This window comes from Planococcus citri, chromosome 1 (genome assembly GCF_950023065.1).
Source record: "Planococcus citri chromosome 1, ihPlaCitr1.1, whole genome shotgun sequence".
NCBI classification, from domain to species: domain Eukaryota; kingdom Metazoa; phylum Arthropoda; class Insecta; order Hemiptera; family Pseudococcidae; genus Planococcus; species Planococcus citri.
This window is the reverse complement of record NC_088677.1, coordinates 66,675,552-66,694,183: the sequence shown is the minus strand read 5'-3', so window position 1 is coordinate 66,694,183 and position 18,632 is coordinate 66,675,552. Positions and strand designations below refer to the sequence as shown.

General features: G+C 33.3%; 2 protein-coding genes across 11 annotated transcripts in view; one reads left to right on the top strand and one right to left on the bottom strand.

Annotated features, from left to right (window-relative positions):
- Positions 1 to 140: 140 nt before the first annotated feature.
- LOC135833412 (speckle-type POZ protein B-like) lies at positions 141 to 6,390 on the bottom strand. 6 transcript variants are annotated; one of them, XM_065347219.1, is made up of 6 exons: positions 6,134 to 6,389; positions 4,337 to 5,991; positions 4,054 to 4,146; positions 1,930 to 3,966; positions 1,671 to 1,757; positions 141 to 1,589 (listed from the first exon to the last, which is right to left on the bottom strand). In XM_065347219.1, the coding sequence occupies exons 3-4, from the start codon at positions 4,134 to 4,136 to the stop codon at positions 2,865 to 2,867; spliced, it is 1,185 nt and encodes a 394-aa protein (XP_065203291.1). In that variant the 5' UTR covers positions 4,137 to 4,146; positions 4,337 to 5,991; positions 6,134 to 6,389; the 3' UTR covers positions 141 to 1,589; positions 1,671 to 1,757; positions 1,930 to 2,864. The 6 variants fall into 6 exon arrangements, with proteins under 6 accessions (XP_065203291.1, XP_065203287.1, XP_065203288.1 ...); XM_065347215.1 differs by having other exon boundaries at positions 4,054 to 5,991; positions 6,134 to 6,390; XM_065347216.1 differs by having other exon boundaries at positions 1,999 to 3,966; positions 4,054 to 5,991; positions 6,134 to 6,390.
- Positions 6,391 to 10,570: 4,180 nt separating this feature from the next.
- Positions 10,571 to 18,632, top strand: part of LOC135833410 (chromodomain-helicase-DNA-binding protein 7-like) — a 116,652-nt gene continuing 108,590 nt past the window's right edge. For all 5 annotated transcript variants that reach the window (XM_065347213.1, XM_065347214.1, XM_065347210.1 and 2 more), the window contains exon 1: positions 10,571 to 11,545. The gene's annotated coding sequence lies outside the window, so the exon portion shown is untranslated. The remainder of the gene's footprint in view (positions 11,546 to 18,632) is intronic.

Sequence of the window (18,632 nt, the reverse complement as noted above, 5' to 3'; positions counted from 1 at the left end):
TACTTTGAATGTGTACGTAGTAAAAAGTGCGATGCATTTTTCCAAATTCGAAATATTTTTTTATTATTGAACTGCATATGTACTTCATTGAAGCAGATACTCAACGGTTAGGTTAACTTAAAAAACAGAGTAATCGTTCATAACTTGAAAGTATCTTTTACTTGAGCAAAAATAGCATTACACAAAATACCTACTTACAGATGATACAAAATGAACATTTCAATTACACTCGCATTTATGATTCAAATCACATGCAGATAATAAATTTTTTTTTAAAGAAAAAAAATATAGATTTAGGTACCTACCTACCAATTAGGTTGAAAACTGAAAACTTCAAAAAATGAATTAGAGTAAAACAAAAGGAAGTAGGTATATGTGGGTACCTAATTAGGTAAAATAAAAAGAACATGAATTACGAATTACTGGAAACTCTATAAGTACCTACATCATGCACCGTACAAGGAAATCATTTTCAGCACCTATCATATTTATCATAGTAATCATTTTCATTGCTGGTTAAGCATTTCATCAAATCAGGATAACAGTCTAAATCATTCCAGTCTTCTGATTTCGTAACATTAGTCCAGTTCTCTAGAATATACTCAATCGCTTGAGTTTTCAAACTCTGTGCTCCATTCAATTCAGCCATAATCAAAATTTTTACAGCAGTTTTCTCTGACAGTAATGCACTTAGTGCATGTAAGCACGCGGTCTTTAAAGGCGCAAGGTTATATTTTTCAGCAACGGGAATCAATTCGAATACTATATCGTTCAAATTCTCAACTTTTCCGGTGTAAATATAACGCAACACTTCTTGGAAATTTTTTTCATCGGTATCTTTAATTTCAATACGATTCCGTTGACTCTTCATCGTATCATTTTTAAACATGTCATGAAATACTGAGCTACGAGCTGCCAGGACACTTTTATGAGCTGGATACTTCTTTCCATCAATTTCAATTATAACATCACTACTATCCTCATCGTTGAATAATTTTTCAAAATCATGCGTAAGATTAGATTCATCCGCCGGAAAATGATTCGAAGCAGTAATTGTATCGCCAATGAAGGCAATATTGATATGAATCCTCAACTGGCCTTCTGGTAATAACTCGTTTTTCAAATCACCGCATTTAATTAGTCTCAAGCTGACTTTATCACATTTTTTAAGACTTTTTTCATAGAAGTTGTGTGCACAAGTATTGAATTTCTGATTTTTCGAGTCCATTAGTGAGGCACTTATACTGCCTGATATCGGGCTGATGTTAAATGCACAGGGAACCATTTCAAAATTGAGATGTAAAGATTCGTGCTTGAGAGAATAATATTGCAGGGGTATGTTCAGTTTTAAAAACCACTTATACGAATCATTAACCTCTGAAAGTACAGGTGACTTCAATTCATCATCATAGATGTTGGCCATGTGAAAATTAAAATCTTCAATTATCCATGTGAACTCTTGTTCGATTTTTTTAGCGGTAGTATAAAACCATTTTTTTGTACAGACAGAGTCTTTATTCAATGTAGGAATATTCGTTGATGCAGTCACGTGGATCATTCTTGAATTATTTGGCTGGATTGATAAATATCTATGGAAAAAAAATATTGAAAAATTAATTGAAGGAATTAGGATTCAAAGAACTATTGCTTTTTGAAAAAAAAATACTCACTTTCTGTCATTGATAGCTGACACCAAAAAAATTGATTTAGGTGGTTTAAAAATCCTGGAAAAGTGTATCGGAATCATACTAAATACCCTGAAATGAAACAATAAACGCATTAATAAAAACGAACTTAAATGAAATGGAAATTTAAATTCTCATCGTCGTATTTAAAACTGGCATTTGGATGCAAACGATGATCACAGCCAAGCTTATCATACAATAATGCTATGTTAAGAGATTTCGTGACAACAGAAAAATTGCATACCTTCAAGCGAGATTTTGGTTCACACGACAATCAGTACCACAGTTAGATAAAAAGAATCAGTTAACGTACCTATAGTTGAACAAGTTGAAGAATAAAGTATTCAAATTTCAAGAATATGGTGAAGGAAACGCAAAAATTCTAGCAGTTTGTTCTTATGGCAAGTTTGTTTTTTCTTGCATCACTCTCATGTTGTTGTCTTTCTTATCAAACACGTGGTCTAGAAGAGCGTGCGAGCGACCTAGAGTTCGTGCGAGACCGACGCAAGCGCAGGAGTAACAGTACTATGTACCTCCTTTATATTTTTCACCAACACTGCTTTCAAAATTCAAATAAAAAAACGAGTACGTAGCTACATGGTACAAACCTATGTTGAAAACTTTGAAAATTCATAATGGTGAATGTAAAATCATTAATTCATTAGGCATTACCTAGGTCATTATAAAAATTGACGGAGATCTAATAATATTTCAGCTTCCTACATCCAATATATTGTTCATCAACCAAGTTCATGCCAAGACGGAAATTGAAATTATAGCAAACTTCAACTTTACTTTACTCTTTAATTCACATTTTATGAGCTTCAGCCTTCATTCATTGAAGGAGATAAGTAGGTATAGTTATAGGTGTGTAGGATGTATAGGTCTACAATTCTGAATACATGACGTGTAGTTAACAAATCAAAATACTGAGAAACAACACAGTCAGAATTTTTTTTTTACTTCGCAAATATTCAAACACCCAGAATATACAAATACAAATTGAAGAAATTCAGTAGATATTAGCATTTCGTTCTCGCATTAAAGTCTGCTACAAAACAATAAATAAAAACCAAATACCTATTTGATATAAGTAGCTTTAAAAAATCTTAATCAATTGTAAAAAGTGGAACAGACAGGAGGCATTATAATATTTCAGCATTCTATTACACAGTTGGACTAAGTATACTGTTGTATCGTTTTCTTTAAATCTGGATAAGCATTCAAATCATTCCAGTCTTTTGATTTCTTAACTTTCTTTATGTTCCTTCTGATATAATCATTCGCTTTTTTTTTCAAATTAGAGACGCTATTCAAGTGGGCGAAAATCAACATTTTTACAGCAGTTTTCTCTGACAGCAATTCACTGAATTTTTTTGAGCACGCTCTCTTTAAAGGCTCAATATCATACTTGACAGCAACGGGGATCAATTCGAATACTATATCGTTCAAATTCTCAACTTTTCTAGTGTAAATACAACGCAACACCTCTTGAAAAATTTTCTCATCGATATCATTAATTTCAATCCGACTTTGTTGATTTTTCATCAGATCATTTTTAAACATAGCTTGAAATACTGGACTATTAACTGCCAGGATACTTTTGTGAGCCGGGAACTTCTTTCCGTTAACGTCAATTATAATATCGCTGCTATCTTCATCGTTGAATAATTTTTCGAAGTCGTGCGTCAGGTTAGACTCGTCTAATGGAAAATGATTTGAAGCGGTGATTGTATCACGAATGAAGGCAATTTTGAAATGAATCTTTAACTCGCCTTCAGGTAATAAATAGCTTTTCAAATCACTGCATTTCATTAATTTTAAGCCGACACCACTGGTGAATTCATGTTCTGCACTCAAATGGAAGTCTTGTGTATACGAATAGGATTTCTCATTTTTCAAGTTCATAAGCGAGACACTTACACTGCCAGATATTGGGCTGAATCTGGCTGAACTGCAAGACATCTTTAAATTGAAATCTAACCATTCACACCACAGTTTAAGATCGTTGTCTTTATGAATTCTGCGGATAGTCGGTTCTAAAACCCATTCAAACGAATCGTTGTGATCTGAAAGCGTAAGACACTTCAATTCCTCTGTACGCATGTTGGCTATTTGTAAATTAAAATCCTCAATTATCCATGTGAACTCGTGTTCGATTTTTTTAGCAATAGTACAAAACCAGTTTTTCGTACAGATTGAGTCTTTTTTTAACGCAGGAATCTTATTCGTTGGTGCATTCACGTGGCTCATTCTTGAATTCGGCTGTATCGATAAATATCTGTCAACGAATGAAAAAAATGCGTAATTACTTACAGGAAATGGAATTTCAAGAACTATTGACGACTTTTGCCAGAAAATTACTCACCTTATTTCTTTGATGGACGATACCAAAAAACTTGGTTTTGGTAGTTTAAGAATAGACCTACTGAATAAGTGCATCGGAATCATATTGAATATCCTGGAATGGAATAATAAACGCATTAATAAAAACGAACTCAAAAGTAACTAAATGAGGAATTTAAATTCACATAATCGTATGTAGGTATTTACACCTCTCTAAAACATCGGATTATATCTATTGTATCGTATATAGCGCTATATTATAATGTCATTTTGAGAAAACAGAAAAATTATCTACCAGCTCATACCTTTAAGTGAGATATCCACACGCTAATAACACAGTCGGATGAAAAAATTACTTAACGTACACTAAAATTAAAGAATGAAGTATTCAAATATCAAAAATATGGCGAAGAAAATTGAAAATGCATAAAATTCTGCAATTCTTAGCTGCGAATATCAGGGTTCGTTTTTTCATCTCATCCGGTCTTATCATACACGTGTTCTAGATTCGGTTTCTTCCTCCCACTTCCATCAGGCGTAAATCTAATCTAAACCAGAATTACCCATCTTTTCAGGCATTTTCAAATGTTGGTTTCCTCCTGTCACTCATGTCTAGTCTAAATACTCGTAGTTCACAAAAAGGACGAATAACGACGCTATACCTGGAAACACTTTTAATTCAGTAAATAATAAACACCCAGGATACTGATACAATAATAAAATAATAATTCAATATTATCTCTCATCAACACTGTCTTCTAAAAAAGTAAAAATAGAAAAAACGAATACGGTACCTACGTTGAAAACTTTAAAAAATAATTCATAAGTTTAAACTCATTAGGTGATTATATAAATTGAAACAAATTCAACATCCTACATCTAGTATATTGTTCATCAAATCAGGATGAGCGTTCAAATCAGTCCAGTCTTTAGATCTCATAACTTTTAACACGTTAGCTCTGATGTACTCAACAGCCTGAGTTTTCAAATAATGCGCATTATTCAAATCAGCGATAATCAAAATCTTCACAACGTTGTTCACCGAAAGCAACGAACCAAGTACCTTTAAACACATTCCCTTTAGTTGCGCTAGATCATATTTTTCAGCAATGAGCATCAATTCTAATGCTATATCGTTTAAATTTTCAACTTTTCCCGTGTAAATATAACGCAATACTTCTTGAAAAACATTCTCGTCCGCGTCCTTGATTTCAACGCGATTTTGTTGATTTTCCATCAGATTATTTTTGAACATGGCTTTAAATACTGGACTACGAGCTGCCAGGATAACTTTATGAGCTGGGAACGATTTTCCATTCACGTCAATTACGACATCGCTGCAATCATCGTCGTTGAATAATTTCTCGAAATCGCGCATAGGGTTAGATTCGATGAATTCCAATGGGAAATGATTCGTAACGGTGCCGATATCCCGAACATAAGACAGTTTGCAGTAAATCCTCAACTCGCCTTTCGGTAATAGTTTACCGTCTTCGGCAAGTAAGTCTCTAAATTTGACGTACCTCGCAATGCTCACATTATTAGTTTGATTATTCACAAAGAACTCACGTTGAAGAGTCTTTGACTTTTCATTATTCAAGTCCATGAGTGAGATATCCACGTTTCCTGATCGTGGTTCGGAATTAGTGGTTTCACTTCGGCATATCACAATGGATAACCAGCAATCGGATGTTGGACAATTGTAAGAACTGTAAGAAGTGATTTCCATTTCGAGCGACATAAACCATTTGCAGGAATCATTTGGAGCTGAAAACTCAGATGATATCAGTTTAGTACGGACAATCCTGGGTGCTTGAAGATTGAAATTTTGAATTATCCAGGTGTACTCGCATTCTAATTTTTCAGATTTAAAACAGCACCAGTTTTCAGTACTAGAGTCTTTATGTGAACTGGGACTGTTATTCACGAATGCACTCAAATCGCTCATAGCAGAAATAACCTGTTGAAAAAAAAAACAGATCGGTGGAATTTAACTATTGATAGGTAGAATAGGTATCAACTAGGTAGTTAATTAGGTATCAAATCAATATTCGAATATGCCATGAATATGCAAATGGTAACGTACTTAGTAATAAGCTTACCTTATGACGATGTTCTGAAACTAATTTCAGCTAATGTAACGCAGCTGGTAAAATAAAGGGATTTAGGACTGGTGCACTATTCACAGAAGCAACTATGCGAATTTCTAGAAATCTAATCGTATCAACACAGCCGCAATTATGAATAACATTTCTATTTTCAATCGATTTCTTATAAAAATTCATATGATCCACTGTACTTACACAAAATGTGCGCAGTTCTTATCATTTCTTATCAAGGATTACGATAACGACGAGGCAGGATCGAATGGTTTCCACATGTAAACCTTATTTTGTCAGCTTGCAGGTGGATGGGGCCGATGGGGTTGCAATTGGATTAGATAAATTTAATTTCCCAAGTTGAATAACAAATTTCAAGGAAATTTCAGCAGTTTTAGTTTAGGTGATAAAGTTTTTTCGATGCTTTTACAACTTGGGTTTAGAGGAGGTTTCAACGATATGTTGCGCAACTCTAACTTTTGCCATTTGTTAATGGAATCTCGAATCTCATAACTTTTTTGTTAATTTTTAATTTAATTTGCAATGATTTGTTGTTGTTATTTTTTAATTATTGGTTTTCTTTTCAACTGTCATGACCCCTTACTCGACTCGTAACTATTCGTTCACTTGTTGATGAACGTTAATTTTGAATTGAGTAGGTATTTATAAATTATTGAAGTTTAATCCGAAATTGACACTCCCACATCTATAAATCAAAGATTAGTGATCAACTAATAGGTAATTCCGAATTCGTGAAGCAATACGTTATATAGGTACCTAATGAATAAATACAAAAAAAAAAAAAAAAACGAAAACAAAATATAAGAATTTCAAAATTTAAAATTTCAACTTTCTAAGTTTCAAACTTGAAATTTTTTCATTTATACTCGGAAAAAGAAGTATGGGTAATTTTTACTATTTCGGTAACCGGATCCCATGTTAAAATTTGTTTCGAAACTCAGTATTTCTCACTGTTCAATTACAATAATTTTTACTGTAATTCTATAGTTAAAATTATCCCATTTTAATAAGTTTTACTATGCCAATAGTAAAAATGACTGTGAAATTTATCCTTGAACAGAATAGTAAAAATTACACTGAATTTTGTACGAAAAAAATACCATACAGAAAAGTAATTTCTGCTTTCATCATCGAATTGAACCACACGTTGAGTGATTTTTACTATGAGATTAGTAAATTTTACCATGAGACTAATAAATTTCACCTAATTCCAGGTAAAATATATTTTTTGGCTGACATTAGTGACATTTATTACTACCTATTTGACAAGTAATTTTTGTTAAAAATTTTTTCCGTGTACCTCCACCCATTCGTTTTTTTTATGGAATATTATTTGATTATTTTGTTAGTTGTAAATTATCAAATAATTGCACTTGCACATCATCCACCTGCCAGCTGACAAAATGTCTCTGATTCTGATCAATGACTTGTAAATAGTAAAGTTGGTTCTTTTAAATTTCTTCCTTCAGAATATAAAACGCAACTCAAACGACATTATGTTCATAATTTTCTTTTTTATCCTACAGCTACGGTAGATTTTTTCAATAAGGGAAGTCATCGTACGACTTCATCTCTTGCACAAAATTTTTGATTCTTACTATCAAGTAAAAGAACACTTCTATAATCACTTGGATCAAAATCGCACAACAATGAAAAAATTAAAAATAAATAGGTGCTTCATAACAGATTATACCTACATAAATAAAACATATACAATAAGTATAGCAGAGAGAACCTGAAATAGTAAGCACTATTGTGGCTTGTGGGTCTGGGTACTTAGTAGTGAAATGTCGATAAACCAAGTGTAAAAAATTAGCAATTAATCCTCAACTTATTTTCTGGTAGTAGTTCGTTTTTGTGAGCGATGAAATCGCAACATTTGATGAATGTCAAGTCCAAATTTTCGCTCTGATCTTGTATATTGACATCTTTCTGGATAATATTGCAATTTGCAGTTCTAATTTTTTTGAGTTCACAAGTAGGACAGTTGGACATTCTAATATTTGTAGGTATATAGATGATAAATGTTTTCAAAAGTATTTTTATATGTATCAATGCCTATGTTTTTGTAGTAACCGGTCACAATATTTTACCAGCATCACTATTCTGAGATTTTAATCCAGTGATGCCTCAATATTCACGATTTTATTCAAGACTTTCTCCTGCCAAAGAAGAAAATATAAAATCGATGACATTGGAAATACGTAGGTTAATTGTATTAGGCCTAGCAAGGCGTTGATTAAATTTGAAATCACTTTTTCATTAATTTTTGATATTATCACAGCAGTACCCAAGTTTGTCGAAACATTTTCAAAATATTGAGAGTAGATGGGAAAGTTGAAATGCTTGGAGATTAAATAATACATACATAATATTGCACCAACTCGTATACATTTGGAATGTTTATACATAGGTAAGTAATTAAAAAATAACATCACATCGCACTTCTCTTTTTTACTAAGTTGATTTTTCTTCCAGAAAATAAAATACGATCAAAATGCATTTTTAAAGTCTCAGTTCCACTTATAAAATTCAAAATTCATTTTCCTACTTGCCTACTAGAAACAAATGATCAAGTTTAGCTATTTAGTACAGAATATTTTTTATTCAGGAATTATTTAGAACAATCCTTCAAATATATGAATATGAGACAACATGAACATTGGAATATCATTGGCAAAAAAAATCGTAAAACAATAAAATGAGTAAGTACATTAGGTACCTACATTAAAATTTTTGAAAATTTTTTACATAAAATCACCTCTTTATACAGTATCAGCACATGACATGGGTACTAGTTCAAATCATTCCATCCTTCCAATTTCATTATTCCTTTCAAGTTTACTTCAAGTGTAAGCTACTAGCATAAGTTTTCAAGCTCTAGACGCTATTCAAATCCGCAAAAAATCAAAATGTCAACAGTACAATTTGTTCTTGAATGTTCATTGTTCTCAGATTATATGTATCAGCAACGGGTAACAAATTCAAACGCTAAATCCTGTAAATTTTCAAATTTTCTTAGCCACTGCTCCCAGGATGACTTTGTGAGCTGGGAATTCCTTTCCTTTAACATCGATTACGAAATTGCTACCATCTTTATCGTTCTTCTGGACGAATTTCAAACGACATAATTCCATTTTGATTTTTCAGGACGAAGTTTTTTTTTCACAAGGATCGGATCTCTTATTTTTTGAGTCCATGAGCGAGACAGTCACGGTTCCAGTGTTTTACTTTACATGACGTTCAAATTAAAATGCAACCAGTCGTACGATTTTTTTTTATCTTTATCATACAAACTTGAAATTGACAGCTCAAAAAATCGTTTGCGGCATGAAAACGGTTTGTTTTCTTTGATGCTGGCGATATGTAAATTATACTAAGAAATTATCCATACGAATTCGCATTTGAATTTGTTGACCATCGTACAACGCCAGTTTTCAGTCGATTTAGGAATATTAGCGACTGTATTCGAGTAGTTCATTGTTGAATTCGGCTTGTTCAATGTTCAAAAAACACCTGTCGAAGACGTAAGAAAATCAATGATTTAAATTGAAAGTAGGTAGGCATTGATTGAATCATCAACGAAGTACTTGCTTGATTCTAGCGATATGCGATAGATGATATACCCAAACAGTATGGTTTCCTCAATTGTTCTCAAAATACACGACATTGTGGGTATGATATTGGAGTCTTGGTATAAAATAAGAAACTCTTTATGAAAATTGATTTTGGTGTCTTTCCCTACTTTAATCATGTGCAGCTGATCAGCTGAGGCGAAACATTTAAAAATTGATACTTACAGAACATTAAATTCATTAAAATCTGTAATAAAGAATTAAAAGTAAAATAATGATTGTATTATCAAGTAAAAATATAAAATAAATTCGAAAAATATAAAAATTAAAAAACTGCTTGATTTGAGGGGAGGGGGTGAAAACACATCAAACACATGAGAAAGCTGCTTGCAAAAATTTGCCTACAAAGATTCCAACGTTACCTACTTCTTTGTTGATTTTTCCTCCAGAACGCAAAATGCAACCGAAACGACATTTTTTTCAAAGCTTCTCCGCAACTATGATTTTTCCATCATATTTTGAAAATTATTACACAATTTCGAATTATTTCGATCAAAAATGATTAAAAATTACCGAAATCCATTTCAATTCGCTAAACCACTCCCGAAAAACGTTTCAAAATCAAATCTAGCGACATTCTAGCGAAACACAAAAAGCATTAATTGAAACTTCCCGCCACAGAGATGATCTCGAATACGCGTTTTTGATTGGCGAAAAGGCGTGATACGCCATAGAAGTCGGTCCGGATACGGCTTCTGATTGGTTATCTCGACACAGATACCAGGTCGGTGGTAAGTGGAAGAATTATACTTTCACCAATTATACGCGGCTTCACTACAGTAGTAAAGTTTACATGGTTTACAATCGGTGAACGGTGATTGTTATTTTTCCGAATAAATTCATACATGGCCTAAAAGTGACATATTTTGAAACACGCGTTACCATTTTTATTTCGAATATTATGTAAAAAATCGCGTACATAGATCTATTCTACGATTAAATCACACTCGAGTTAATAATCCGCTTTACCCGAGTTGTTTGTAAAATTGAAAATTAAATGTGTTATGAAATGTATAGTATAAAAAAAGAGGACATCAAATGGCGTACATAAAAGTTCATTGTTCTTTGATAGTGTAATTACTTTTGGTAATGAATTTTCGCAATATATATTTTTCGTCGTTTGTGTGGTTCGTAAATGTGTGATTTTGGTTATTGTTTTTTTTGAAACGTGTTTTGTTGTGTGTTTTTTCGTCGTCGTCGGCGGCGGGTGTTTTTTTTTATCAAGTGTAAAATTTTTCGTTTTCGCCCGTCGTGTATAGTAGAGTATATAAGATTCATTTGTCACCATGATGTGCAAATACCTACGGAAGATTGTAATTAAAACAGGTCAATATAATGTTTGATTGTAATAAGCTATAGATGGCACCGCACGCTTTTCAGTAACTATTGAATTGTGACGATTTGTCATACATACGGCCCATTTCGTTATTATTTTTTCCAACTCGGTTTTTATTGTTTTGTTGGAAAAAGTTACTCGCCAAGATCGGTATATATAATATTTCGGTGAAAGATCATTGTTTCGATTTTTCTTTTACGTGTGCGGTTATATATGTGTTGCGAGTTATTCGAGGTTAAATTAATAATTAAATTGTTATTCTCTCTTTGTTACTATGTTTACGTGTAAATTTGTGTTTTTTCAATCGAACCAAGTGATAGGCGAAATCATTTTTTGACCATTGTTAATCAAGTGCGCGTCTTCGATCTTCGTTTGTGTTGTACATCGTATCATGTTACCTTGGCTACTGCAATAAGAAAAAAGGTGAGTGATTTTATACTATTTTCTTGGGTCTATTGATGTATGTAAATTTTTCGTCGATGATAACAAATTGCTATACGCAAGAAACGCTGAAACACACCACGATGGGATCTGCCTCAGCCTGCGTTCAGTTGCCAGTGTTTTCATCGTATCGACCATTCCAATGCCCGTTCGGTTGCCGGTTTATTCACACATTTTGTGTGTTTCACGTTGCTTGGAAAACTTATTCTCTGTTCGGATACCTACCGAGGAAACGATACACGACGATAATGCATATAAAACCTTCGCTCAGGGCTCACAGCTCGACTCGGCTCGGCCATTATTGACCTGAATTCATATCACTACGTCAGTCGTATTCGTATAGTAGAAAATTACATACATATAACATAACGGTGACATCTGTTTTCATAACAAAACACCATTCTATCGCCATATTACCAGTACCTTGAAACATTGAGTAAATTTTTTTTTGCACCAAGTTTGCAATATCGAACACATCTGTGTTTACAGTTCATCGAGTTTATATATTTACATATATCTACCATGTAATATCTATTTATTTGTTAAATTCTAAGTGCTGTTTATTCCAAGTCTTAAGGCATACCGGCTGAGTTGGTGATTTTTTACTAGCTGTTCGTCCCACTTGTTGAAGAGAGTCGAAGTCGATCGATGGTGGATGATCTATCATAATATTGTAAATGTCCGACCGGGAAAAGTTATCACGGTTGTGTTTCTGTATTCGTTGGCATAAGCGTATAGCTTTTCCCCTTTCGGATGTTTATACAAGGGTAATCACTCCAGGTAAAGTATCGCTGATTTTGTATACGTAAGATTGTGTGTGTATTGAACTGTAAACACTTGCTGAAAACCAATGCATCTCGTTCTGTGAGTGTAGATTGGTGTTTTTTTTAAAAATGTAATTGGTGCAAAAAAATCAACGTACTGGTATTGGCTGATCAGCTTTTGAAATGATTTGGAAAAATTCGCGTTCGTTATCTCACCTTTGACCTGACCTGGGTTTAGATATGATAAGCTGTATGCGAATAGAGTTTATCGATGGGTTTCGAATCTGGGTGGGTGTATCGAGTTGTGTTTGTGTAATTTACCAACGTTTTCAGATTTTTTTGAGTTGAGTGATCTTCAAAGTACCCTTTCGAGGTGATCGAATCGTTTGAAAGGTCGCTGTAAGAATGAACTTGATCGAAGACTTCATGTTTGGTTGTATTTTGACTGAAAAGTTGGAAGAGATATTGTGTCCAGATCGAGAGAGTAAGAGCCATTTGGTTTGTACGAAGATTTGAAGGAAAGATGGTGATTGTTTGTACGTAATATTATAACTTAAATTCGCTGAAAAACGAGGGTAAAAGTATTTTTGAATCAGTAGTTTGGAAAATATGATGATATTATTTTGAATGATAAAGTATCATCAATTTCGTCGAAAGTGGACAAATCAAATTGAAATTTGAAATACATCAAGATATCAAATTTCACGTATTTTATTTGTTTGTGTTGATCAGTAAATTGGCATAATATTTGAGTCGTAGCCGAGTCCTTTCCATCATTTTATTGTTGTTGTTGATGTTTTTTTTTTTTTTTTTTTTTTTTGGTTTTGAAGATTCAAGCTTGGATGAAACATCATAAATTTTGTGAAATTTCATTTTTCATGTTAATTCAAGTCAGAATATTACTTTCTAAATACTAAAATTTGATATGAATTTGTTGTGACTTTTCCTCTTGTGGTTTGGCTCAATTTTTTCCCCACCTAGTAGGTCCTGCAAGTTCTGACAAAACCCTTTCTTTCCACTAAGTGGTGTTGAAAATCAAGAAAATTGCCGGAAAAAGTTCCACACTTGGCTCAAAATAGTGTATTTTTTCATATTTTGAAACTCATGAAGATCCATTTTTCCATCTAATTTATTGTTCAAAGTGGAAAAAGAAGGGAAGAAATAAGGACACCGAAATTGTGGCCAAAACACTCTGAAATATCAATTTTCATCAAAAAATCCTGCTTTTTTTCAGTCAGACTTCAAATTTTCAATTCATTTCTCCTTTTTCTGGAATTTTGAAAAAATTTTGTTGAACAGGGCTTATCAGTGGTGGAAAATTGGAATTGGAACTGAAACTGAAACTTGAAAAAGCAAAACTGAAACTGAAAAAAGCAAAACTGATTTTTGGTATTTCGTTTTTTCCAAAAAATTTCCAAAATATTACGAATTTGATGAGAAAAAGGATGGAACTGAAACTGAATCTGAGATGAGTTGAACTGAAAACTGGAAATAAAATGCAAAAGTTTTTCCATCACTGAGGCTCATTTGCCGATTTTTTTAAAACTTAAATTGCTCAATTTCCTCCCTGCATAAAGAAACGTTTATTTATTATTTTTCACTTCTCAAAACATGAATTTTTGAATACTCTTATCAGTATTATCTATTTTGGCTTCCCTTCACTTGGGCCCGTTTGCTTTTCTTTTTCAATTTTGAATTTTTCAAAAAAAAATTTCAACATTCGCTTGCTTGTGAAAAATCCCAAGATGTTTGAAGGCATTAAAAAAAGCGAAAAATTTGAATTTCCCCCTCCCCTTTAAAAAGTTTGAAGTGTTTGAAAAATGTCCTAAAAGTTCTGCTTTTTCATTTTAAAATTTTGTTAGACATCCTGAAACTGGCTACAATTGATTCGGTAGCTAAAGCACTCGAATGTTGAGAAGAAGAAGACGAGGAAGGGGTAAAATCTGTAAAATACCCTCGAATATAGTGGAAGCATTTTTCCATTCAAAGATCGTAAAACACGGAAAACACTCGAGAAATGGCAACACTGCAATTTCAAATATTGAGTAAAATAAGATAAGAAAAGAAAAAAAATCTGAAAAATACGCTCAAATTTTGTTGGAACATTTTCCCATTTGAGGATAGTAAAAACATGGAAAACACTCGAGAAATGGCAACACTGATTTAGTGGATGAAATGCTCTCAAATTCGAGATTAGTTTTATTCTTGGTGAGAGAAGGAGAAGTGAGAAGTAGGTTAAATTTGAAAATTACTCTTGAATTTGAAGTTGATGTGTAATTTTTTGAAAGAAAGAGGAGTAGAAGAGGATGAAATTAGGGGAAAACTGTGCTCAAGGATCAAAATTTTGGGAACGAAAATTTTGAAAATGTTCTTCAAAAGTATTGTAATTTTTGGTATCTTGATTTTTTGCCAAAGAATTGTCGAAAAATCTTGTTGTTTTGCCAAAATTGCAAAAAAGTTGTTTTTTTTTCAAAACTGCTAAAAAGTCTCAAGTTTTTTGTTGAATTATAAAAAAATATTTTTGTTTTTTTTTCTAATAAGCTTTGAAATTTTTCATTTCAAAATTTTAATTTTTTTCCAATTTTTCTGATTTTTTAAATTTTTCTCAAAAACAGAAACAATTTGACCTGAAAATTTTTTGGAATTAATTTTGACTTGTTTTTCCTCAGAGTATATCACCTCATGTGATATGAAAGACTATTTTTCCTTGCTTAACGATTCACTTTTGAATTCAGCAGCAAATCAAGGTAGATTTGGTGAAAAGAGGGTGTGAAGAGATGGGGGGGGGGTACCATCTCAAGAGACAACAAACTCATGTTCTAATTGTGATGAAATTCGCTTCTCAAACGTACTTTCAATTTTTGACTCTGATAATATGTGAGCAAATTACCATATTTGAAATATAGAATATAGAGGAGGAGACGGGGGGGGGCTTAATTGCCACAGAAAACGCGTATTATTCAAATGATGATAAAATTTGCTCTCGATTTGTATTTTTTGAAAAAGTTTTCAACCTTTGACTAATTACTTATTTTCGAATATCGAATACCTTTTTGGCAATTTTTTTCCAAAAATTTGGAAGGAAAATACTGTTAAGAGTCTATTTTCTGATTTTCTTTACGCAAATTGCCAAGTCTCCGATTTTCGACGATTGAAAGAATGAAGGAGATAAATGTCCATAATCCATATTTGTGTCTATAAGCATAGAGGTGTTTTGGTCATCATCAATTGAAATAATGAAGAAACAGGTGAAATTCTTTTTTTTGAGACCTTTTTTTGGATATTTCCTTGCTTACTGCCTTCTCATTCTGAAATTTCAGAGAAAAACAATCGGAAATAGAGTGAAAATTGCAGTTCTAGAAAAATGTCTCTGGGGTCAATGACCTCAACCGCTGAGAAATCAGTGAAAAATCGCCGAAATATTCATGAAAGTGAAATTCGTTGGTGATGCGTCGTATTTTATTGTTGTTTCTGTAAATTTCACTGATTTTTCAGTCGGTTTCACTAATTTTCACCCGATTAGCGCAATGGCAATTCTAAAATTGCCATTTGTCACTTTTTTGGCAAATGGCTGGCAAATTGAAAATGGAATAATTTTGCCAATACTTTTGCCTAGCTTTTGCCAATATTTTGACATTATTGGCAAAAGAGTGGTAAAACTTGGATTAAAATGGAAAACATGACAAAATTGCCAACAATGGCACTTTTGAGAATCGCTGCAGAACAGATGACACTCTGTTTATGCTAGTTTTGACAAAAATTTGCCAACATTGACAAAACCGTGGCAAAAAAAAAACGATTTTTTCAGAAAAACAATCATATACTTGAATGAGTTTTGAACAAAAAATTTTGAATTCACCTAAAATATCCAGAGAAGACATGAGTCTAGCCACAGGAATTTTTTCAACAATTTTTGACCTCGCAGGGGAGAGATATTGACAAAAGAAAATTTTAAACCCCCATATCTCCAAACTTAATTCAAGCACACGAAATTTTTTTCTTCCAAGAATATACGTGCATGAGTAGGTCTAGGGACTACCTACATATAAATTTGAAATTGAAATTTTTTTCAAATTTTTTCTCCAAATGGGTAATTTTTAAGAACTTGAAAAACACTCAAAAATGTGTTTTGTGTGTCGTGACACCTTCAAAAAAAGCGAAATGTACTGCCAGTGATGTGATGTAGCTTTGAAATTTCGCGTGAAGGCCTCTAAAAGTAGTAGAATATCAAACAACTTCTTGAATACCTCAATTTGAGCCAATACACACCCCCTCTAGCCTCTCCCCCAATTTTTGGCGAAAGTAGATTAACAATATGGGTATGGTTATCACATGAATCGAACCCGCTGAATACGAATATGAAGTTAGATTTGCAGTTGACTTTTCTAAGGGCCACATGAGGAAGGAGGTTGCCCAAAACTTGAATTTTTTGTGAAAAATGCTTCATTGTAGCGCTATTTACGCCTTGATTGGAAAGGTTGCATGGAATAAATACGCCATAATGAAGCATTTTCACAAAAAAATTCAATTTTTGGGCAATCTCTTCCCTTATTCCCAATGAATTCAAAATTCTTTGATCAAAACTTGTTGAAAGAATGACTTTTTCTATTAAAAAAATCGTTTTTTGCCATTGTGGACAAGGGGATGGGGCGAGGGAAATTTTTTTGGGTCCGACATTGTTTTTAAAGGTACCCAGCAAAGTTTCATCTAAATTTCAAAAATCCGAGGGCAGGGCATATCACTTAGTTCACCCAGTAGTACCCTTAAATGAAAATTTAAAACATTACAACGCGATGACAAACAAATATATTCTTTTAAAGCCCATACTCTAATAGTGTAGGCATAGTTTAGTGGTTAGGGCATTTGGTTAGGAATCGTAGGGACCCAGGTTCGAATCCCCGTTAGGTAGGTAAATAGTTCAGGGATTTTTCGTAGGAAGAGTTGAACTGAAAAAATACTTCAAAGTGTATGCATGACAGATCGCAAAACAAAAATCAGAATTGCACCTTCCAACCCCCTCATTTTAATTTTTGAAAATTGAGTTCTGAAATATAATCGCCAAAAAACTGCCACCAAATGGTAAAAATAATAATGCCAGAAAACTGCCATTACTTTGCCATTCAATGTCAAAGACCAACCTTTTGCCATAATGGCAAAGCTGTAATGCTGCACGCTCATTGGCTGGAGCTTTGCCATACGCTAACCATTTTTTTGCCATTAGTACACTTTTTGGCAATGGCAAAATAATTTGCCATCAGCGCTAATCGGGCACTGAATTTAAATTTTTACTGTGTTTTTGCGATTTTCACTGATGTATGATTGGAACAGTTTTTTTGAATAATGTAATGCATCGAAACTTTCTCATTAAGTTGGGGAAGAAGAGGAAAAACAAAAATCGATCTTTTCTGAATGAATTTTTCGGCTGTAGTATCGTTTTTTCCTCAGGGCAGTGTTGCCAGCTCGCCGTTACCAAAAAATGCTGCTGCTGATTCAATAAATAATATAAAATCGACTGGAACGAAGAACTAAGTTTGAAATGTTGTTGAATTGTCGATGAAATCGGGTCATTTTAGGGTTGAATGCCCCCCTCTCCTCCTTCACCTCATCTATGATAATTCTGATCGACTGAACAGACGATTTTTCCGTCATTAGACGAAAAATTCAACTCATCGAAAAAAAATAATAAAGCAAAAAATTTACATGATTTTCGAACTTTACGCAAAATTTCCAAAATAATCCTGGTAGCTGTTTGTGTGGTATAAAATGGGACCTTTGGGTGGTAAAACTATCCCCGAGTGCCACTACTGGTCTTGATTATGGTCGAAAACCTTTTGACCAATAATAATATTGTAAATTTCCACTTGAAATCTGAATTTTTTTTCTCGAAAAAATTAAATATCGTCGCATAATAATTATTATAACGAAAACTTCACAAATGAACCTTTGTGAGAAGAGCACGACGAAGCTACAAACAATATCACACCGTTGCTTAGACGCTGTTAGGGTGGTCGGGGGCTGGAGGTTCCAACAGGGATGACTATAATATTACAGAGTGTTTAAAACGAAATGAAAATGATGGCGATGAAGAAGTAGGAAAGAAAAAAAGCAAAATAAAAGAGAAGAAATCCCTCCCTTTTAATAACGAAGTACACTATTACAATGCCGGACTCGAGATATACGAATCGCAGCTGTACTGTACCTATACGTACGTAAAAATGCTACGTTGCCAAATATGTGAAAAGGCAGTTGTCGCCGGTTTAAGTGGCAGTGGCGGCTACGACGGCGAAGGCGACCACGACGATGGA

Bases quoted from the DNA above. Each gene is read 5' to 3' on its own strand.
- LOC135833412 (XM_065347215.1), bottom strand. From the start codon at position 4,169: ATGCGTTTATTATTCCATTCCAGGATATTCAATATGATTCCGATGCAC. The intron at 3,967-4,053 runs GTGAGTAATTTT...ATTCGTTGACAG, and splicing joins TCGTCCATCAAAGAAATAAG to ATATTTATCGATACAGCCGA.